Source organism: Lactuca serriola, chromosome 3 (genome assembly GCF_051521515.1).
Source record: "Lactuca serriola cultivar US96UC23 chromosome 3, Lser_US96UC23_V15, whole genome shotgun sequence".
NCBI classification, from domain to species: domain Eukaryota; kingdom Viridiplantae; phylum Streptophyta; class Magnoliopsida; order Asterales; family Asteraceae; genus Lactuca; species Lactuca serriola.
The window spans coordinates 255,292,541-255,311,235 of NC_136410.1; the positions used below are offsets into that span (position 1 = coordinate 255,292,541).

The following is an 18,695-nucleotide window of genomic DNA, read 5'->3' on the forward strand; positions in this document are numbered from 1 at the left end:
GAATAAAGTTTGCAACTTTATTACTCTCCAAGGTCCCAACAACATTGTATGTTTTAGATCTGGACTTCAACACCTTTTGATCAAGTTTAGAATGTTTTCTTGGACCTCATGGACTAGGAAAGTTTTGATCCTTTGCCTTGCTTTTCAGCCATGCAAGTTATTTTGGTCATTTAGGTCATTTTGGTGTATTAAAGTTTGGATCTTGAAAGCTTAAGACATTATTATGGATAAAGTTGAATGAATCTTCTGCTGATAGTTTATCTTCTCATGGTTCAACCGTTCCAGTACAAAAATGGAAACCAGTTATGAAAGTTAAGCAGGTTGCGAAGGCTGAGGTGAAAATCAAGGAAAACCCAAAACTATTGAACAAGTTTATTTCAATATCTAGATCTGATGATGTTGATTTAATTCAAAGTGTGAAGGAAAAAGTAAAAATCTGGGTTTTAAATTCTAAGAATCTGTTTAATGATACTAATGAAGGACCCAAAAAGTCTTGGGTTCCTAAATTTTTTCATTAATTGCAGATGATGTGTGACGAGCAATATGATTCGAAATGGTATATTGACAGTGGTTGCTCTCGTCATATGACTGGAAGAAAGGAGAACTTGTGCGATTATAGAAGCTTGGAAAATGCTGGAGTGGTCAAATTCGGTAATAATCATAAATGTCAAGTGAAAGGCTATGGAAAAGTCACAAATGGGCAATTTACGGTAAATAGAGTTGCTTGTGTGAAAGGCCTTCAACATAACTTGATTAGTGTTTCGCAACTTGTTGTGGGCACTGGAAATCAGGTGGTGTTTAATGAAGAAGGCAACATCATATCAAAAGTGAACACAAATGAAGTGCTTCTCAAGTCAAAAAGATATGGAGATATGTTCACACTTGACATCAATCCGATTGTGGGCAAACCAGCAGTGTGTCTCTTGTCGAAGGCTTCTAATGATATTAGCTGGCAATGGCATCGCAGATTGTCTCACTTGAACTTTTGCAATATCAATAAACTTGTCACTGAAGATTTGGTTCGAGGTTTGCATGTACTTAAATTTGATAATGATACTTTATGTTCAGCTTGCAAACAAGGAAAACAACACAGAAAAGGACATCCAGTCATTATAGATTCAAATATCGTAGAACCGTTGGAACTTCTTCACATCGACTTATGTGGACCATCGACTGTTGACACACTCAACAAAAAGCGGTACATGTTAGTTGTTGTTGATGGTTTTTCTCGATTTACATGGGTATTTTTTCTCAGGTTAAAATCTGATGTTGCTCAAACGATGATTGACTTTATCAAGAAGATTGAGTTGAGTCTTAAAAAGAGTGTTTGCAAGATCAAAAGTGATAATGGTTCTGAGTTAAAAAATCAAAAGTTGGATTCATTTCTCACAGCTAAGGGGATTTCGCATAATTTTTCATCACCATATACACCACAACAAAATGGTGTGGTCGAAAGGAGGAATAGGTCTCTATGCGAAGCGGTCAGGACAATGTTGACATATGTGAACTTACCTCAATATCTTTGGGCTGAAGCTGTGTCAACTGCGTGTTTTACTTAGAATCGTTCATTCATTCATCGTAGATTCAATATCACTCCATATGAAATACTTACCAATCGAAAACCTAATGTAAAATTTTTACATGTTTTTGGTTGCAGGTGTTTTATAATGAACTTAAAAGATAATCTTTCGAAGTTTGATGCGAAGGCAGATGAAGGCATATTCTTAGGATATTCGCATAATTCTATTTCATACAGAGTGTTAAACAAGCGAACACGAAAAGTTGAAGAGACTTTCAACTTAACCTTTGATGACTATTTTATTAAGCAGATAGATCGCAAATTTGAACAAAAATCCATCATAGCTGATTCAAATACTCAAGTTGAAAATGAAAATTCTATTGCTTTTGATTATGAATTAATATTTGGTATTCCTGATAGGGCTATGGATGCTGAAATTCATGCTACTGATAATCAAACATCAGAATCCTCAAAACACAATGATGACTCTACTTGTACATCTGACTCAAATTGTTGCGAAAGCATGCCTGAAGTTCGTATGGAGGGGGAGCATATGACTAATGAAATCAGTGTTTAAGGTGGGCATACTTTTGAGGGGGAGAAAAGAAATGTAGATCAACATGTTGAGGGGGAGCATCAAGATAATAATCAAGTTGATGGGGAGCTTGAAGGTTCAGTTGAGGGGGAGTATGAAATTGATGACAATATTTCAGTTGGTAAAACTGAAAACGATGAAGTGTATGAGGATGCACCATTAGACTTCGATCCGGCATATCCACCAATGGAAAATGGACAAAAAGTCATCCCAAAGAACAAGTCATAAGGATTCCTCAAGATGGTGTGTTGACAAGAGCTCAGATTCATGCCAAAAAATGAGGTACTGAATGCGAATCAAGAATTGTGTATGTTTAATGTTTTTATTTCGAAAATAGAGCCAAAGACAGTAAAGAATGCAATGGAACACTCAGATTGGGTTGTTGTCATGCAATCTGAAATGGCTGAATTTGAACGAAACAAGGTTTGGAGACTTATTCCTAAACCTTCTGATGTTTCGATTGTCGGGCTAAAATGGATTTTCAAAAATAAAACCAACAAAGATGACAATATTATTCGAAACAAGGCTAGGCTTGTAGTAAAAGGGTATTCGCAACAAGAAGGAATTGATTATGAAGAAACATTCGCCCCTGTCGCAAGACTCGAGGCAGTTCGCATATTTTTAGCCTATACAGCTCACAAAAATTTTGATGCTTATCAAATGGACGTTAAGTGCGCATTCTTGAATGGAGAGCTAGAAGAAACAGTCTATGTCGAACAACTACCATGCTTCGTAAGTAAGGAACATCCTAATCATGTCTACATTCTAGACAAAGCAGTTTATGGGTTAAAAAAAGCACCAAGAGCATGGTATGCAACTCTTACCAATTTCTTGAAACAGTAAAAATTTAAGCAAGGATCAGTTGATCCCACACTATTTCGAAAGAAAGTGGGTAATCATCTAATGCTGGTTCAAATTTATGTTGATGATATTATTTTTGGCTCAACTGACGCTGCATTGTCTACTGAATTCGAAAATCTTATGAAAAGTCAATTCGAAATGAGCATGATGGGAAAAATAAATAATTTTCTTGGTTTGAATATAAGATAGAATAAGGATGGAATTTTTATCAATCAAGAAAAATACACGAAGAATCTGCTCGAGAAGTTTGGAATGATGAATAGTACAAAGCTTAGAGTGCCAATGGCAGTGGGAACAAGACTAACTCCTTCGTTAGATGCTCCTGCTATTGATCTAACACTTTATCGAAGCATGATAGGGTCTTTATTGTACTTAACTGCATGTAGGCCTGATATTATGTTTTTAGTTTGTAATTGTGCCAGGTATCAAGAAAATCCCAGAGAACCTCACTTAACTGTAGTGAAAAATATTTTTCGCTATCTTAAGGGGACAAATTCATTAGGACTCTGGTATCGTTCAAATTCAGGATTTTTCATTCAAGATTTTTTGGATGCTGACCTAGGGGGATGTACTTTAGATCGAAAAAGTACGAGTGGTGGATGTCAACTTTTGGATGGGAAGCTGTTGAGTTGGCAGTCAAAGAAGCAAACTTGTGTTGCTATCTCCACTGCTGAAGCAGAATATATTTCGGCTGCTGCCTGTACTTCTCAAATTATATGGATCCAAAGTCAACTTCGAGATTATGCAATAAATATGAAAAAGATTCCCTTGTACTGTGATTCTCAAAGTGCGATTCGCATTTGTCATAATCCTTTACAACACTCAGAGACAAAACACATTGCTCTTGGATATCACTTTATCAAAGATCATGTAGAGGAAGGGAATATTGAAGTACATTTTGTTAAGACCACTGAACAACTTGCTGATATTTTTACTAAAGCTCTTGATGAAAAATATTTTGTGAGAATTTTAGCAGGTTTAGGTATGCTCGATGCGAATTCAGTGCCAAATAATATCACTCAATGATGAAAGAAGTTTGTCAAGTAAAGAAATGCTCATTCAGCGGATCTGAGTCGGAATCATTCAGAGGTTATTGTGCGTTAAGAGGCTTCGCAATGGTTCGCATTCGCATTTTGGGTAACTTGAGTCCATTTTTTTAGAAAACACGAAAAATCAAAAATATTTTCTTTTGTTTGTAATTTTTTTTTGAAAAATGCAAAAACAACAAAAAGATTTTCTTTTGTTTTGTCTTTCATTTAATAAAAATATAAAATTCCAAAAAGATTTTGTTTCTTTTCAAAAATATAAAAACACAAAAAGATTTTTGTTCTTTTAGATTTGTGCTTTTTCAGTACTAGTGGAAGCAAGATTCGCAGAGAACATGCTTAGTCTTATATTGGAAGGTATCATTTTTTTGAACTATATACTAGTTAGGGTGTCCCTAGAAGCATGCTGCTGTATGTCGACCTAAGCCTCAAATGACTATATGTGTATCAAACGAAAGCCTTAATGAAATTTTCATACGAAAGTTTCTTCCCAATTAGGCTTACATTCGCATAATTCCAACAAGCTACCATACTCTTCTCACATGAGTTAAGAGTTTTCTGTTTGGCCCAAAAATAATAGAGGTACATTCGATCTTACAACCAATCTTTTTCATCACAAAATTTCTTAACACGATGCACACACGAAATTACATGTCCTTTAGATCACTTAATAAAACCAATCATGATTTAGACATGTCATCAATCTGTGTTAATGATCGTATTTCATGAGTCCGTGAAGTAAGTAAAACCCAAAATTCTCACACATTAAGGAATTGATGGGGAATCATGTTCCAGATTTTTATGAAACATTTGTTTCTGTACCCGGTATTTCATATACTCCAAATCATATTCTTTCGCATGAGTGGTCTTGATCAAATATTCGAAGCCCACAATGTTTGTTTCCCAACAGGATCCAACACTTAATTTTTTTATATGACTATGATTTCCGTGTGAGTATATATCTGAATCCGTTGTCACTTTTCAAAATGATCCAAAGCAAACTTGTCCTTGATCACAATGATCAAACAAGTAATTTCAGTTACAATTACTCACCTTATGTTTAGATTGATATGTAATGAAATTCGCATAACCACCAAGTCAAGCCTATAAAAGAAGCCCTTTGATACTTCTCTACAAGTAGTCGATTGTATATCACGGGAACATACGAAAGCAGTTGATTACCTCTCTTGGTAATTAACGAAGTAACCTTTTCCCAGGGTTTTACTGCTTCGTGTCACTAAAATTTGACATCACAGAATCCTAAATTTTTCTTAAAATTTCTTCTTATCTCATTCGTTTGACTCACATGTACTCACGAAATCCTTGAGGTTCTAAGTACTACCAACTTAGGCTGATGATTTCAAAAGTCTGGCATATGACTTCGTTTAACATCCCATAAATGAAAGAGCCTAACCTCAAAAATGAAGGGTTCATTTTTGACAACTGAGATTGCGAAGGGTTTAAAGTAACTGTTGGCCCTAGTTCCAAGGCATTTAATAGGGCATGATCATTACAACGGCGCGTAATTACAAGTTTTCAGGAACACGTAAGCTAGTCTCTAATTCTTAAACGGTTCAACTTTGGGGAAATATATAAAAAGGGAATTTTTCACTGTAATCTTTACGCGATTCATAATTCTTAGACGAACAAAAGCCCTATAATTTTTCTCTCAAGATATTCCCAAGTTTTCAAAAATGGCAGCCAATCAATCCAACACTAAAGAAATTGTTTCACAACCTCAGATGAAAATCCAAAGTACCAATTATTAGGTTGATGCTGTTGTGTCAACATATCCAGAGGAGTTGAAGATGTTGATTGTTGCTCTGAAAAGATCACCTTTAGCTACGGTGATGTTTAATTCTTTTTCTGTTCCGATGACCTGGTTATCAATGGCGGCTTCCACAGCATCATACAACAAAGCAACATACATTATCACTTTCAACCTGGTGAATGATAAAAGGATTCAATTGACAAAGTTGATGTTCATCAGTTTCTTGGAAATTCCTAACTCAACCCCATTCTTCAAACCTCATAATGCCTAGATTATTCATATGTTCAATGAGATGGGGCATCAACCACCATTGGACAAAATCAGTGATTTCAGAAAGTCAGGCTTGCCATGTATGTGGAATTTTCTCTTTGGAATTTTCCTCAGATGCTTAACAGGACGAAGTGTAGCTCTTGACAGAGGAAGGATGGAAGTGTATGCGATGGTAATGGGGTTATACTATGATCTCAGTGTGGATTATGGGACTCAATTATGGAAAGAATTCATTAAGAGTCTTGAAAATACAACTGTAGAAAGGGGATTTCATGTGCTCGTTATTGGAGCTTAATTCTTCAAAAAGTCTATGAAAAAGTCGGAATTCAAGTTCCTGAAGGTGCAGAGGTTGTAGAGTTTACCAAGTATCAATGTCCTAAGGTGGTGGAGGATGATGAAAACTTTTTTACAAACATTGCGAAAATTCCTGATACACTGCTTCGCAAAGTACATTCTTCGCATTAAGTGCTCATCAGATATATGAATACTATCAATCCAAATGTTCAAACTGGAGTTTTATTGAATGTTGAAGGTGGGTCTTCCAAACAAGCAAAGAAGTTGAAGACTGAGGAACAAACAAAGACTGAATTACCTAAGTCTTCAGTAGGGGAAGATGTTCAGACGGTGGTTGGATCTGAGAAGCCTACGAAGGAGATTATTCCTTCAAAATCAGGAGTTTTAAAGAAGCTTCACAAATTGTCTCACAAGCGGACTTCTTCTGATGATTCTCCAATAATTCGCAAAACATAAGTCAGTAGTAAGGGAATTGATATCAGAGAAATTCCTCCACCTACTTCTCTAATGTCCAAGAAAAGGCGGGCCAATGATGTTGCGAAGCACATTACTGGGAAGTTGTATAAGAAGAGGAAACTTGTTGTTAGAGATGGCTCTTCAGAAGATGAAGTTGTTCCTGAAACTCCGATTGTTTCGACTTCTCCGATGGTAACTACTTCCATTATCTCTTCAACTATCACTTCGCATGTTTCTACCACAACTACAGTTCCACTCGAAGTAGTCTCTACTGAATCATTTAATGAGGAGGTACCTACTTCTGATATGGTTTTCAATGTATCTGATACGGGGGCACCTATCACGAGTGTCGACACATCATTACCTATTGTTTTGTCCACTTTGTTACCTATTTCATCTGAAAGCTTAAACACTTCGTTACCACCATTTCCCATTCCAAACCCATGTGTTACCATTTCACCCATTTTTGATCATGTTTTGAAACATCCTTTTACAACTTTATTTCCATCTCAATCCCCTGAGGATCCACAACCTATAACTTCTCAAGCTCATTCCGATGATGAAACAGAAGGAGGTGGTTTCGGAGGAACATTTGAAGAATTACACTTTGATTCAGAGGAGGAGGAGATACTTGACCACATGCTTATGTCGGGTAAACAATTCAAAATCTTGAATCGCAAATTAAATACCATCCTTCAGTCACAAGCTGAATTTGGTACGAAGCATTCACTTTCTGGTATGGAGGTTGATGCGATGATCAAAGCAGATGAAAAAAGATTGCTTGAGAAGATTGACTGAAATGATAAAAACAATGAGCTTCGGTTGAAAGCTCAAGGGAAAAATTTTGATGGTGCCTTACAAGAACTGAAAAATGTTGCAAAAGAACGACATGTTCTCTTTGTCCAAGATGTCAAGAAAGTAAGGGAGGATGTAAACTTGAAAGTCGAAGAATTGAAGCAAGAGATGGCAAAAGAGCTTCAACATCTAACTTCGCAAAATTTGATAGTGCAAGAGTGTGTTGATATTATGGCAGAAGCACTTACAAAGATTGTTAAAGACTTTCAAGCAATTGTGCCAACTATCGAAGCTAAGAGCAAACATGACAAGGAGCAGTTCGCTAAGCTGATTGAGTTGTTAGCTGAACTTAAAGCTATTGTGTCCAAGCCAACTTCGCAAACAATTTTAACTCCTGAATTTCTTACATTGAAAGTTACTTCGTTGGAGCAGGCAATTCAAAAGGCTTTGGCTCCCATAACGAATTTTACTTCTCTTTTGCCAAAGAATGCCCCACCTGCTTTCAAAGGGGTGCAAGGGGGAGAAGTAAAAGGAAGTAAAGGGGAGGATGTGAAAGTTGTTGGGAAAGTGTATTCAACTCAACTAAAAACGACATTACCTGTGAATACCAGCTCAATTCCTTCAACAGTGGTAACATCAAAACCAATTACAAAAGCAATTCCTAAAGGAATTAAAATTGGTTCGACATATAAAGGAAGCTCTAATGCGAAGACTAATACTTCAAATGTTGGGAAAGGAAAGGGTATTGCTTATGAAAGTTCGAAGGAGGAGAGGAATGCTGAAATTGAAGCTGAAATAGAGAAACAGAGACATATTCAAAGCATACTGAGGCTAAGAGAAAATGATCCACCAACAATGAACAAAGGAGATCCTGCAAAGTTATACTCTTTTGAATCAGTTGAATCTAGAGTGTTGGGGAATCATATGTATGATTTTGAGAAAAAGCCAAGGAAAAGTTATGCCACTTCGAACTCTGACATGTGCCAACTAGACTTCCCAATCAATGAAATGATGTTTATTACTGCTCAGTACAAGGTCAGTGAAAGATTCAAAGATCCTGATGAGTACACATACTTGAAAATTAGATTTCATGTTGTGCTTGGGAAAGATCAAGATGAAGTATGGTCTTTGGTAAAGATAAAAAGGGTAACTGCTTTCAAGAAAGATGTCATGTTCGAGAATCTACTTCATAACTTTCGTTATTTTGTAGTTCGAGCAGACAATAAACCTTTTGATTTCTCAATTGCTGATTTTCCCTTGATGAATCTCAATGATCTCATTCAAGTGGCCCTGATTCTGAAGGATATGGAAGAAAACCAACTGAAGGAAACTGATTTGGATGTGTTCAGACTTGGTTTAGGGCATCTCAAGATATTCATAGATAATTACTATGATTGCTTGGCCTTAACTGATGAAGAACTTGCTTCAGGAGTTGGAAGAGAGGTTAATGTTGCTATGGAACCTACGAAGCCACAACAGGAGTTGATGAAATATGTCGATGGTGAAATTTGTCTCAAACCATTAGGCATGGTGTTCGCAGGGAAAGATACAAGGGGAAAAGCAAAGAGATTCTTGTTTCAAGTTGCAGAGATTGAAAAATATACAACTTCGCAATATACGAACTTTATTGTTCGTATGAATAACTGTACCAAGAATAATGATGGAGACAGGAAGGAGCTGAAGAAGATAATCCCTTGGTACTCAGAGATACGAAGGACAATGCACTCTGTTGCTCAAGTTCTCACAAATTGAGTGACTTCGACTGTTTACAAAGGGGGAGAATGTTGAGTCTTTTTGTTGTAAAAGTCGAAACTTTGTCTTGTCTATTTCGCATGTTTATTTACTAAGTCATCTAATGTCGAAGCTTAAATGTCTAGACTTAGTATTTATTGTACACTCATGTTTCCTATAAATAGGGACTGAGGATAGAAGTAGAGATAGAGGTCATTCTGCTTATTGTAATCAATATTGTATTCGAATTCTCTGTTCAATACAAAATTTGCTGATTAATTTTTACATCTGGTGTTCATTTCATTCATTACTCATTCATCTAAATCATGATTGCTTTCGAAATCTCGATTACAATTCTCATCACTTATGGCCCTTCCTAATTTCTCCGATAATCCGATTGTGGAACCTACTGATTTCTCCAATAGTCCGATTTTTGAACCACAAAGTCAAGATAGAAGTCAAAATTCACTGTACCTAAACCTTCCTCCCCCATTTTCGTTATTTGCTAGCCCGCTCATCGTTGTTGTTGGACGCCTGCATCTTACCTAGCACCACAGCAACTGTCTACCAACGATTGTCCACCCGCCGGTTACCACAACTCAAAAAATCAGGTATGGAATGCTCCTGTTCTTTCTTTCAGTTCTTATCTTATTATCCAGTTCTTTCAATTTCATCTCTTCTTTGATTTCTAATTTTGAATTTATTGAATTGTTCCTGAGTGACTGAGTTAGGAATTAGCCAATTAGGAATGCTCATGTTCTTTGCTTCTTATTGTGAATTGTAGGTTGAGTTAGGAATCAACTAATTTCAATTTCAGTTTCACTTTTCACAATCTATTAAATGCATTGATGATTGTTAGTTTCTTAGTTGTTACAGATTTTAGTTCATTATGAAAATTGATTCCGAGGCTTCAGGGGAAGTTGGAATGGCTTAAAAATGGGTTTAGGAGTGAAAAGTATGAAATTTGGTAACCTTAGCTGGTAGGATTCGCACCCTCCTATTTATAGGTGCGAACCGAGGGTCTTCGGCCGAATTAGAGAAGCACGTGGCAGCAGCCGAAGCGAGGCAGGTGGCGGGTGCGAGGGCGAGACACGCGGAGGACAGCTGGCTTCGGACACTACACGCGTCGGACTTGCAAGGCACTCGTTGGAATTCGGTTGGACCGCGCATCGGATGTGACCGAACCCTGGCCATGCGAAATTTCTCGGTTCTCTTGATTTCTCGGATTTTGTGTCCCGAACTTCAAAAATCTATAACTTTCACATACGAGCTCCATTTTTTATGTTCTTTATATGCAGGCGTAGGTGAAATTATGCTCTACAACTTTTGTTTAGACTCCGTTGGCTAATTTTGAATTTATTATTATTATTATATTTTTAAAAGGCCAGGACATGAAAAGTCTGTTAAAAATTCATAACTTCTTCATCCGATGTCCATTTTCGTCTGTCTTTTTACCGTTGTACTACCATTGACGAGACCTTCGATTCTCGTTTAGGTTGCGTCGGCTAAAAATCACTTGATCTTTATTTCGAGTTTTTAGCTATCTACTGTTATTCCAAAATTTAGAAAAATCATCACTTCCTCAAACGAAGTCAGATTTGGATGTTCTTTTTATGAAAATTCTCGGTTTAACGAGGACTATGACTTTCATTTAGATCACTAAGGATAAAAAGTAGTTTATTGAAAACTCACTTTTTACGCTAATAGTGTTTGCCGGTTTTGTTGTGGATCTTTGATTGGTCATAATTTCTTCGTTATAACTTGGATTTCGGTAAAGTTTTTGTCTAAATGTTTCTAACGAGATTCTTTACAACTTTCAATAATAAAATTTTACTTATTTCAAATTTTATATTTCGTTAAATTTCAATATTTGACATTTGATTGGAATCTCATAAGACTTTCAATATTTTCCGAGTGATTCTAAATATAGTTTTTCTTCATTTCTAGTAAAAACCATCAGTTAGAACTTAACACTCAATATCATATAATATTTGATAGTATTATTTATTTTTAAACTACAAACACGAGAACTGAACGTGTATGTTACAATAAGTCAAAATCATAAGTTAAAATACAAATTAATTGAAATATAGAACAACATTAGATACATGTGAATACACAAAAACAAAAAACACATAATGGTCTCACTTTGTAAATAATTAATGAAAATTTAAGATATTTATGTTGTAATAATCAGATATGTGTGTGTTAAATAATAAATCATTAAGTATATTATACATATTAATCACCGATTTGACCGAGGTTTACAACACCGCTTAGTTCAGTAAGGGGCCGATCGGAGAGCACTCGAGATTCTTCAACTCGCATCGGTAAGGGGACGAGTAGCGAGTACTCGGAGGAGTAATCGGACAACCCGGCGAGTTTTACAACATTGGCCCATATAACTACAAAAATTGTAATTTTAAGCCAGCTATTGTGAAAATTGGGTTGTGGGCTGGTGTCCCCTTCTGATTTCTCCCATAATCCGATTGTGGACCTTCTTGATTTCTCCAATAGTCCGATTTTTAAACCACAAAGTCAAGATAGAAGTCAAAATCCATAGTATCTAAACCTTTTGCCCCTATTGTGGCTACTCGCTAGCCCGCTCGTCGTTGTTGTTGGACGTTTACATCTTGCATCTTACCTGGACACTTGGTCTCACCATTCACCACCACAGCAATTGTCTGCAGAAGACAATCCACCCTCGAAGACGTCAAAGCGGGTGGCTTTTATTCAGTTCATTTTACGGGTGACAGAAGACGATAAAGATGGTTGTGACCTTGTCTTGTTGTTTGGTGGAAAAGTGCTATCGGAATAAGCTTGATTAAAGAGGTCGAGGTTATCAAAAGAGAGAACAAGGTGTCGATGGTTAAAGAAGGAGTTCAATGACGTATCAAGAAGGTGATTAAACACTACTGTGAACGAATGGTATGACCACACCGATTAAGGGGATGATTGTTGGGTTAATCGACTTTTAGCAATAGGAAAGTTTCCTTTTTTATTACTCTTTTAAGTTTATTCTTGCATGTTTATGAGTCCAATTAGGTTTCAAAATTCAAATTATTAGTATAACGAGTCTTTTAAACTATAGTATAAATAGGCACATATGTTAGGAATTTCCCCTTCTGTTATTAATAAAGCTTGAACATCCAACAAAGTTGCAAATATCCGTTTTTTTTTTCTCTTCTCTTCCCTAGTTTTTACATGTTGATTACATTTAGTTATTCTTACAAAATACTCTTCTAGCGTACTTGAACTTGCTAATCCGTTGAAGTGTTCAATATTTAAGCTTGCATTTGTAAATTGTCTGCCCATTACAAATAATATAACAACACCACAGTTTTGCGAAATATCACACAAAAACAAAGAAAATATCTTTGAGATAGATTACATTACATGACATAAGATGAACAAGAAAATAAAGATTCATCATGTAGTGCTAAATCAACAATCGATGTTTAATTGATCTAGATCTTAAAATGCAAAAGAGCAGAAGTGCCATCAATTCCTTTTGCTCTGTAGTAATCCACATATTCTTTCGCTGTTGTGCCTCTATACTTGGCTGGATTATCTTTCGAAAGCAACTCCTTGATTGGTTCAATAACTTGCAAGGTCTCACTCATAAAGAACGATGCCACTGATACTCTTGGACCAACCTTGTTTGCCACCACTTTGTGTCGTGAACTCACAAACTTGTCATTTGTAACTAGCTAAATTATTCCATTGATTGTAATCAGTGCCGGATTAAAAAAAAGTAGGGTATGCAAGTAGCGGATGAGCATATATGTAATATTATTATAACTTTTTAGAGTCGCCAACTCACACATACTCTACACCTTTCATCCGGACCCTCAATCTTTGGGTGATGGGATCTTTCTATTAATTCCTAATACGGTAGGGCCATAAGTTCTTTGGTATGAAATATTAATATTAAATGAGAATTTTTTTTCATAAAAAGACCGACACTTCATATAAAAAAGATTAATTGATGCAGTTGCATACCAATATTGCGACGATATTAAGCTTGAGATAGAGAGAAATGCATGCCTGTAAAAGATCTCCAGCATTCACTACAAGAGCTCCTTGTATAGGATGAACATCGGTCCATTGGTTTTGATACAAGATCTTAAAGCCACCAACATGATCTTGTAGAAGAATCGTGATGAAATCGTTGTCAGTGTGGTCCGGGGTGCCTATGGTTAACTCTGGTTGTGGGCAAGGAGGATAGTAATGGCCAAGGACAGCAAGCCCATCGCCACATCCTATGTCTAAAAGATGATTTGGGTTGAGCCCTAGAGCCTCTGACATCAATGTCAATAGACAACTTCCGAGTCTAATCACTTGTCTTGAGTACTCCAATAAAATATCTCTACAAATAAATCCCAAGGTAACAAAAATATGGAATAGTTAGAACTTAGAATCTGAATTTGAATTATCTGTAACCCTTTCAGTATCGCTTTACGTATAATCACGCCATGTTAAAATAGTTACGTGTAGAATACTAGGACAAGCTTTGCCGAAATTAACAATTAGACTACAAATATTTCAGAATATCAGATTGTCCATATTTGATGGTTAATATATTAGTTAGCAAAGAATTAAATAAAATCCAGTACTGTCGAATTTTGATATTAATTTGCAAGATTGTGTTGAAAACTAATGTGCCGCTTATAATTAAAATCCATTAGTAGTTTATTTTAAAAATGGAAAGGTATATCATAATGCACAATCGCAAGCAATCGTACGTCATGATTCTACTTCGTCTTTAATCTTAAAACTGTATTATGGAAGGAGATTAGGAAGGTTTCTTGTGGTTGGTGCGTTTTTTTGTTGTTGTGTGAATGGAAAGGTAGACGAGTGCAAAGAGTGTAGTCGATGTAATGAATGGGTTGGAGAAGGCATCTTCCACGTTCTATACTAAAAAAAAAATCAAAAAATTTCATCGAGTCTTGAGATTCGGTAGAACAAGGAGAAAATGTGTGCTAAGTTTATGATATTTTTGCACAGGTCAATCGTTTTAATCGCAATGAAAAGGCAATACCATCAACAGGTGATGGTTTTAAGTTTTAAGCCTTTTGTGAATGTTGTGTTGGGGAAGGGGAGTCGTGAATCACAAACTTGTTCCACATGGAGGATAAAAAGAAAAATTAATATTGTTCATATTATCTCTTTTTGTATAAGATTCTTCTTGTGTGGCACTTGGTAACATTTGTGAAGTTCTTTCAGTTGAAAACTTGTATCAGTTATGAAATAATGAAGGCTTCATTGATTTGGAGATTATAAATTACTTAGCTTCCACATATATAATGATATGATACCGGCCATATATATAAATACTTACAAATCCTTTAAAATGCATAATGCATGTATAACGTACTTTGGTATTTAATAGGAGTAGAACTAACGATTCGAAATGTTTCAAAGTTCAATTTTCGGTTCTTGGAGACGACGAGTTGATAACGATGAGTTGATGACTGTTTACTGTTAATTGCCTCTAGTTTCTAAGCGTATCTTTTAATTTTTTTTTTATTAAACCTATTATGTACCTTCGCCTACACAACTTAACTAAAAGGGTGTTTTAGTGAGGTATAAGTTTGTATGTTTAGATACGAAATGAGTTTTCTATTTATTTAATTTCTAACTTTAAGATTGTACTCATTAGGCTCCAATATAGCCTAATCCAACAAATTAATACATTTTTACATGCTAAATGCTAAATAATAAGTTATTATTAGAAAGTGAAAATTGAGAAGATTAAGAATTTTTAGAAGAATTTACTTTTTTGTAATGATGTTATGCTTTCATTTAGAATCAATCTTTTGATAATTATTGTTACACTCTAACTTTATACAATTGAAATATAAAACTTATTTTGAAAATGTTTTGTGAAAGGTATTTAAAACGGCATTGGGTTGTTTCACAACGTGAAGTCGTGAACAACAAATCATAAGCGACATTAAGATGTTGAAGATATCAGCTGACAATCTCGACGGTGAGGATCTAGCGAAAAAAGAAATTTGTGACAAACATGAGCGAAATATATAATTTTTATTTAAATAAATTAATGAAACTTTTCTTCTTGGTTCATTTAATTATACCTTATATTTTTGTATTTTCAATTATTATTAACTTTAAAATAAAAATCATATTTTTATGGTTTTAGGGGTGTTTGAAAGTATTTAAAATGATAACTATTTTTCTGAACTTACTAAATTATAACTTAGCAAGAGATTTTAATAAGTTGGTGATGACTAAACCAAAAAGATTTGACAATCAAAAAACATCCTCCCTTATCCAAATGATGATTGTGATCCATTACCCACCACTCATTAGTTTCACGACATCATCTTTTTCACTGAAATAGATTGAAAAGCATATATACCTGCAAGGCGGTGGCAACTGGTCTGGTTGAGGAGTATCAGGAGCCATGGTGCAAAAGAAAGAGTCTCGCCAGTTAGTCACCGCTGCGGTGAACAAGTCAAAGTTGCTGTGGTGCACAAACTTATGTTTCCCGCTGCGATCCCTAGTGTACCACTGTTTCTTCACCTCACTATCCTGCTCAAAAAACCCTAAAACACCTTTTTTCATCTCCTCCAACATGCTATCAGGAATTCCATGATTCACAATCTGGAAGAAACCCCATGTCTCGAATGCATCCCTCACTTTCTCGATCACCTCTTTTCTCCGGATCGGATCTTCGTTGATTCCTTCCAGATCGATGGTCGGAAGACTAAGCTCTGAGTGTGAGTGTTGATTGGAGTTTAGATTTTCAGGTGAGGGTAGATGGAACATCCGAGGGACCTCCGTTATTCCGGCATCTACAAGTCCTTTGACACCAGTTTTGGTTTCGTCAAAAGCTGTGAGCTCAGCTTTCCGGTCATACTCAGGTGTGCATGGAGACATACTAACGAGGGCCATCTTCTCAGTCTTGTGTGGCTTCTACACTATCCCACTGGATATTATCTTCAATATGAGATATTATTCACTGCATTGATAATCATTAGTATCATTATTTATGTCGTTTTATGTATACTGTTTTCATGATTTATCATCTATTGTCGGTTGGCATTCTTATCTTTGATATACATAAAACTAATTTTTTTCCACCATTAGTCAATAATTTCTTGTCTAAAAGTCATTTTGATGATAAAATGAAATCTAAATCATCCTTTAAAGATTGATCAAAATATATGTAATCTGTATTTTGTAACAACTTTTTTTTTTTTTTAAATTGGTCATTAGATTACCAAGGTATTCTTAATATTTCAGAATACTTTTTTGTAACATCATTTTTTAAGAAGGTTTTTATTTTCGGGATTGTGGACAATAAATGAATTAAGTAAAGGTATTGGGCTTCAAGGGAATGAGATTTAGATCTTATTGGATGATGACAATGTTGGATATGTGATTAAAGCCTTCGTTTGTGTCCTGGAGTCAAAGGCTAAAATGGAAAAAATGATGTTTTAGACTTCTTTCATGAATTATGGTTTTTAGTTCAACATGTGTTAATCCAAAATTAACTAGATAGAAATATGGGGCTCGTCAATACATTTATGTGGATATTAAGATAGCCGAAAACGGAGTTTAAACGAAGAAAATATGAGTGTTTGAAGTTAGAGTGAAATTGGGTGAAAACACGTTCTCACGAGGTGAGAAGTAATTCTCACGACGTGAGAAGTGCTCACAAAGTGAGAATATATTCTCATGACATGAGAAGTGTGCATCCGAAAGCCCATGAAAATTTTAGGGTTTTCAAGGTATTTAAAGATAAGGATTCATGTTTTAGAGTATTTTATTAGTCTCCATCATATCTAGAACCTCTTGGGAGAAACCGTAGCCTCCATTTTCAAGATTTGACCCTCCCCTCTCCTCCCTCATCTAATTTTTGGAGTTTTTGGAGCAATGTTTTCATACAAGATTGATCCTTAAAGCTTAGAAATTGGAGATCCCAGCTTTCATCTACCTTCTAGACCTTTGTAAGTTATAAAGTTTTAAGATTTATTGCATTTCATCTTCAGATCTAAGTGTATTTGGTGTTTTGGTCCATGTTAATGAATTTTGAGTGAGAGTTGGGAATAAAGTTTGCAACTTTATTGATCAAATTTAGAATGTTTTCTTGGACCTCATGGACTAGGAAAGTTTTGATCTTTTGCCTTCATTTTCAGCCATGCAAGTTATTTTGGTCATATAGGCCATTTTGTTGTATTAAAGTTTAGGTCTTGAAAGCTTGAGACATTATTATAGATAAAGTTGGAAACTTTATCCATCTAAACATTATGTTGATTCAGATCATCATGTTGGAGACTTGGACTTAATGGATTTATCTAAGAAATATGCACTATTGGTCCTTTTGAGACTTACAGACTAGATCGTGGTTGTTTGGACCATCCTAATGGATAAAGTTGGAAACTTTATCCATTATGAAGCTACTTAAGAACTAGATTTGAGGTTATGGGCCTTGGTTTAAAAAGATTAAGCACTTAATGTAGATATTAGCCTTTTGACCAGAAGTCACGACGTGACATAGGATATGTCATGACGTGACGGTGTCCAGAATCTCGATTGCTTGACTGCCTTCTCACGAAGTGACCAAGGAATGGTCACGACGTGACGTTGACTTTGTCTAAGTTGACCATTGACCTTGTTGACTTTGACCTTTGAACAGAGTTTTAACCAAGTTTGACCAAAGGATATTTTGAACAATAATTTGAGGCATGGCCACTATTTATTGGACAAGTGTAACATCTACTTTTGAAGTACTTCCATTGTTGATTCTTATATTAAGGTGTATTACGTTATGGTCCCTAAGTTCAAGAAAGTATGCAAAAGGAGCCCTAGTGGCATTGTTGTAATAATGGGTCTTTGAGTACACCATGCGTACGTAGTGTACGCTGAGCGTACTAGGGCACGCCCTAGGGTTTGGCTGGTATTTAAGCACTCTTATGGCCTCATTTCACCCATTTTGGTTTCCTTCATCCCTCTCTTTCGTTTGTGGAACCCTAGAACCACCTTGAGGAGCCTTTTCAAGCTTAGAAGTGTGTTTGGGTGCCTTGGAAGAAGAAAGAAGGAAACCAAGCTCATCTTGAAGGAGTGGAACACTTGGATCTGGGATTTCTACTGCATTTGCAACCATTATAAGATAAAAAGCTTGCAACTTTACCCCCTTATCTCATAGATCTAGTTTTGGTTGTTTTATGAGGATTTTTGGGTCCCAGAATGTTAGATCTTGAATATGACATGTTCTTGACCTTTGAGTTGTCCTTTCAGACTCGATTGTCTATAGGATCCAACATTATGTATGTTTAGCATGCACGAGCAGCTGCAGGGTTGGTGGAAGTTTCATGATTGAGTGAAGTT

At 35.8% G+C, this 18,695-nt stretch overlaps 1 protein-coding gene across 2 annotated transcripts; it reads right to left on the reverse strand.

Annotated features, from left to right (window-relative positions):
* Positions 1-12,678: 12,678 nt before the first annotated feature.
* LOC145093902 (1-aminocyclopropane-1-carboxylate oxidase homolog 1-like) lies at positions 12,679-16,408 on the reverse strand. Of its 2 annotated transcripts, none has more exons than XM_079032145.1 (3): positions 15,721-16,408; positions 13,341-13,707; positions 12,679-13,048 (listed from the first exon to the last, which is right to left on the reverse strand). In XM_079032145.1, the coding sequence occupies exons 1-3, from the start codon at positions 16,254-16,256 to the stop codon at positions 12,806-12,808; spliced, it is 1,146 nt and encodes a 381-aa protein (XP_078888271.1). In that variant the 5' UTR covers positions 16,257-16,408; the 3' UTR covers positions 12,679-12,805. The 2 variants fall into 2 exon arrangements, with proteins under 2 accessions (XP_078888271.1, XP_078888272.1); XM_079032146.1 differs by having other exon boundaries at positions 13,386-13,707; positions 15,721-16,404.
* Between the last annotated feature and the right edge of the window lie 2,287 nt (positions 16,409-18,695).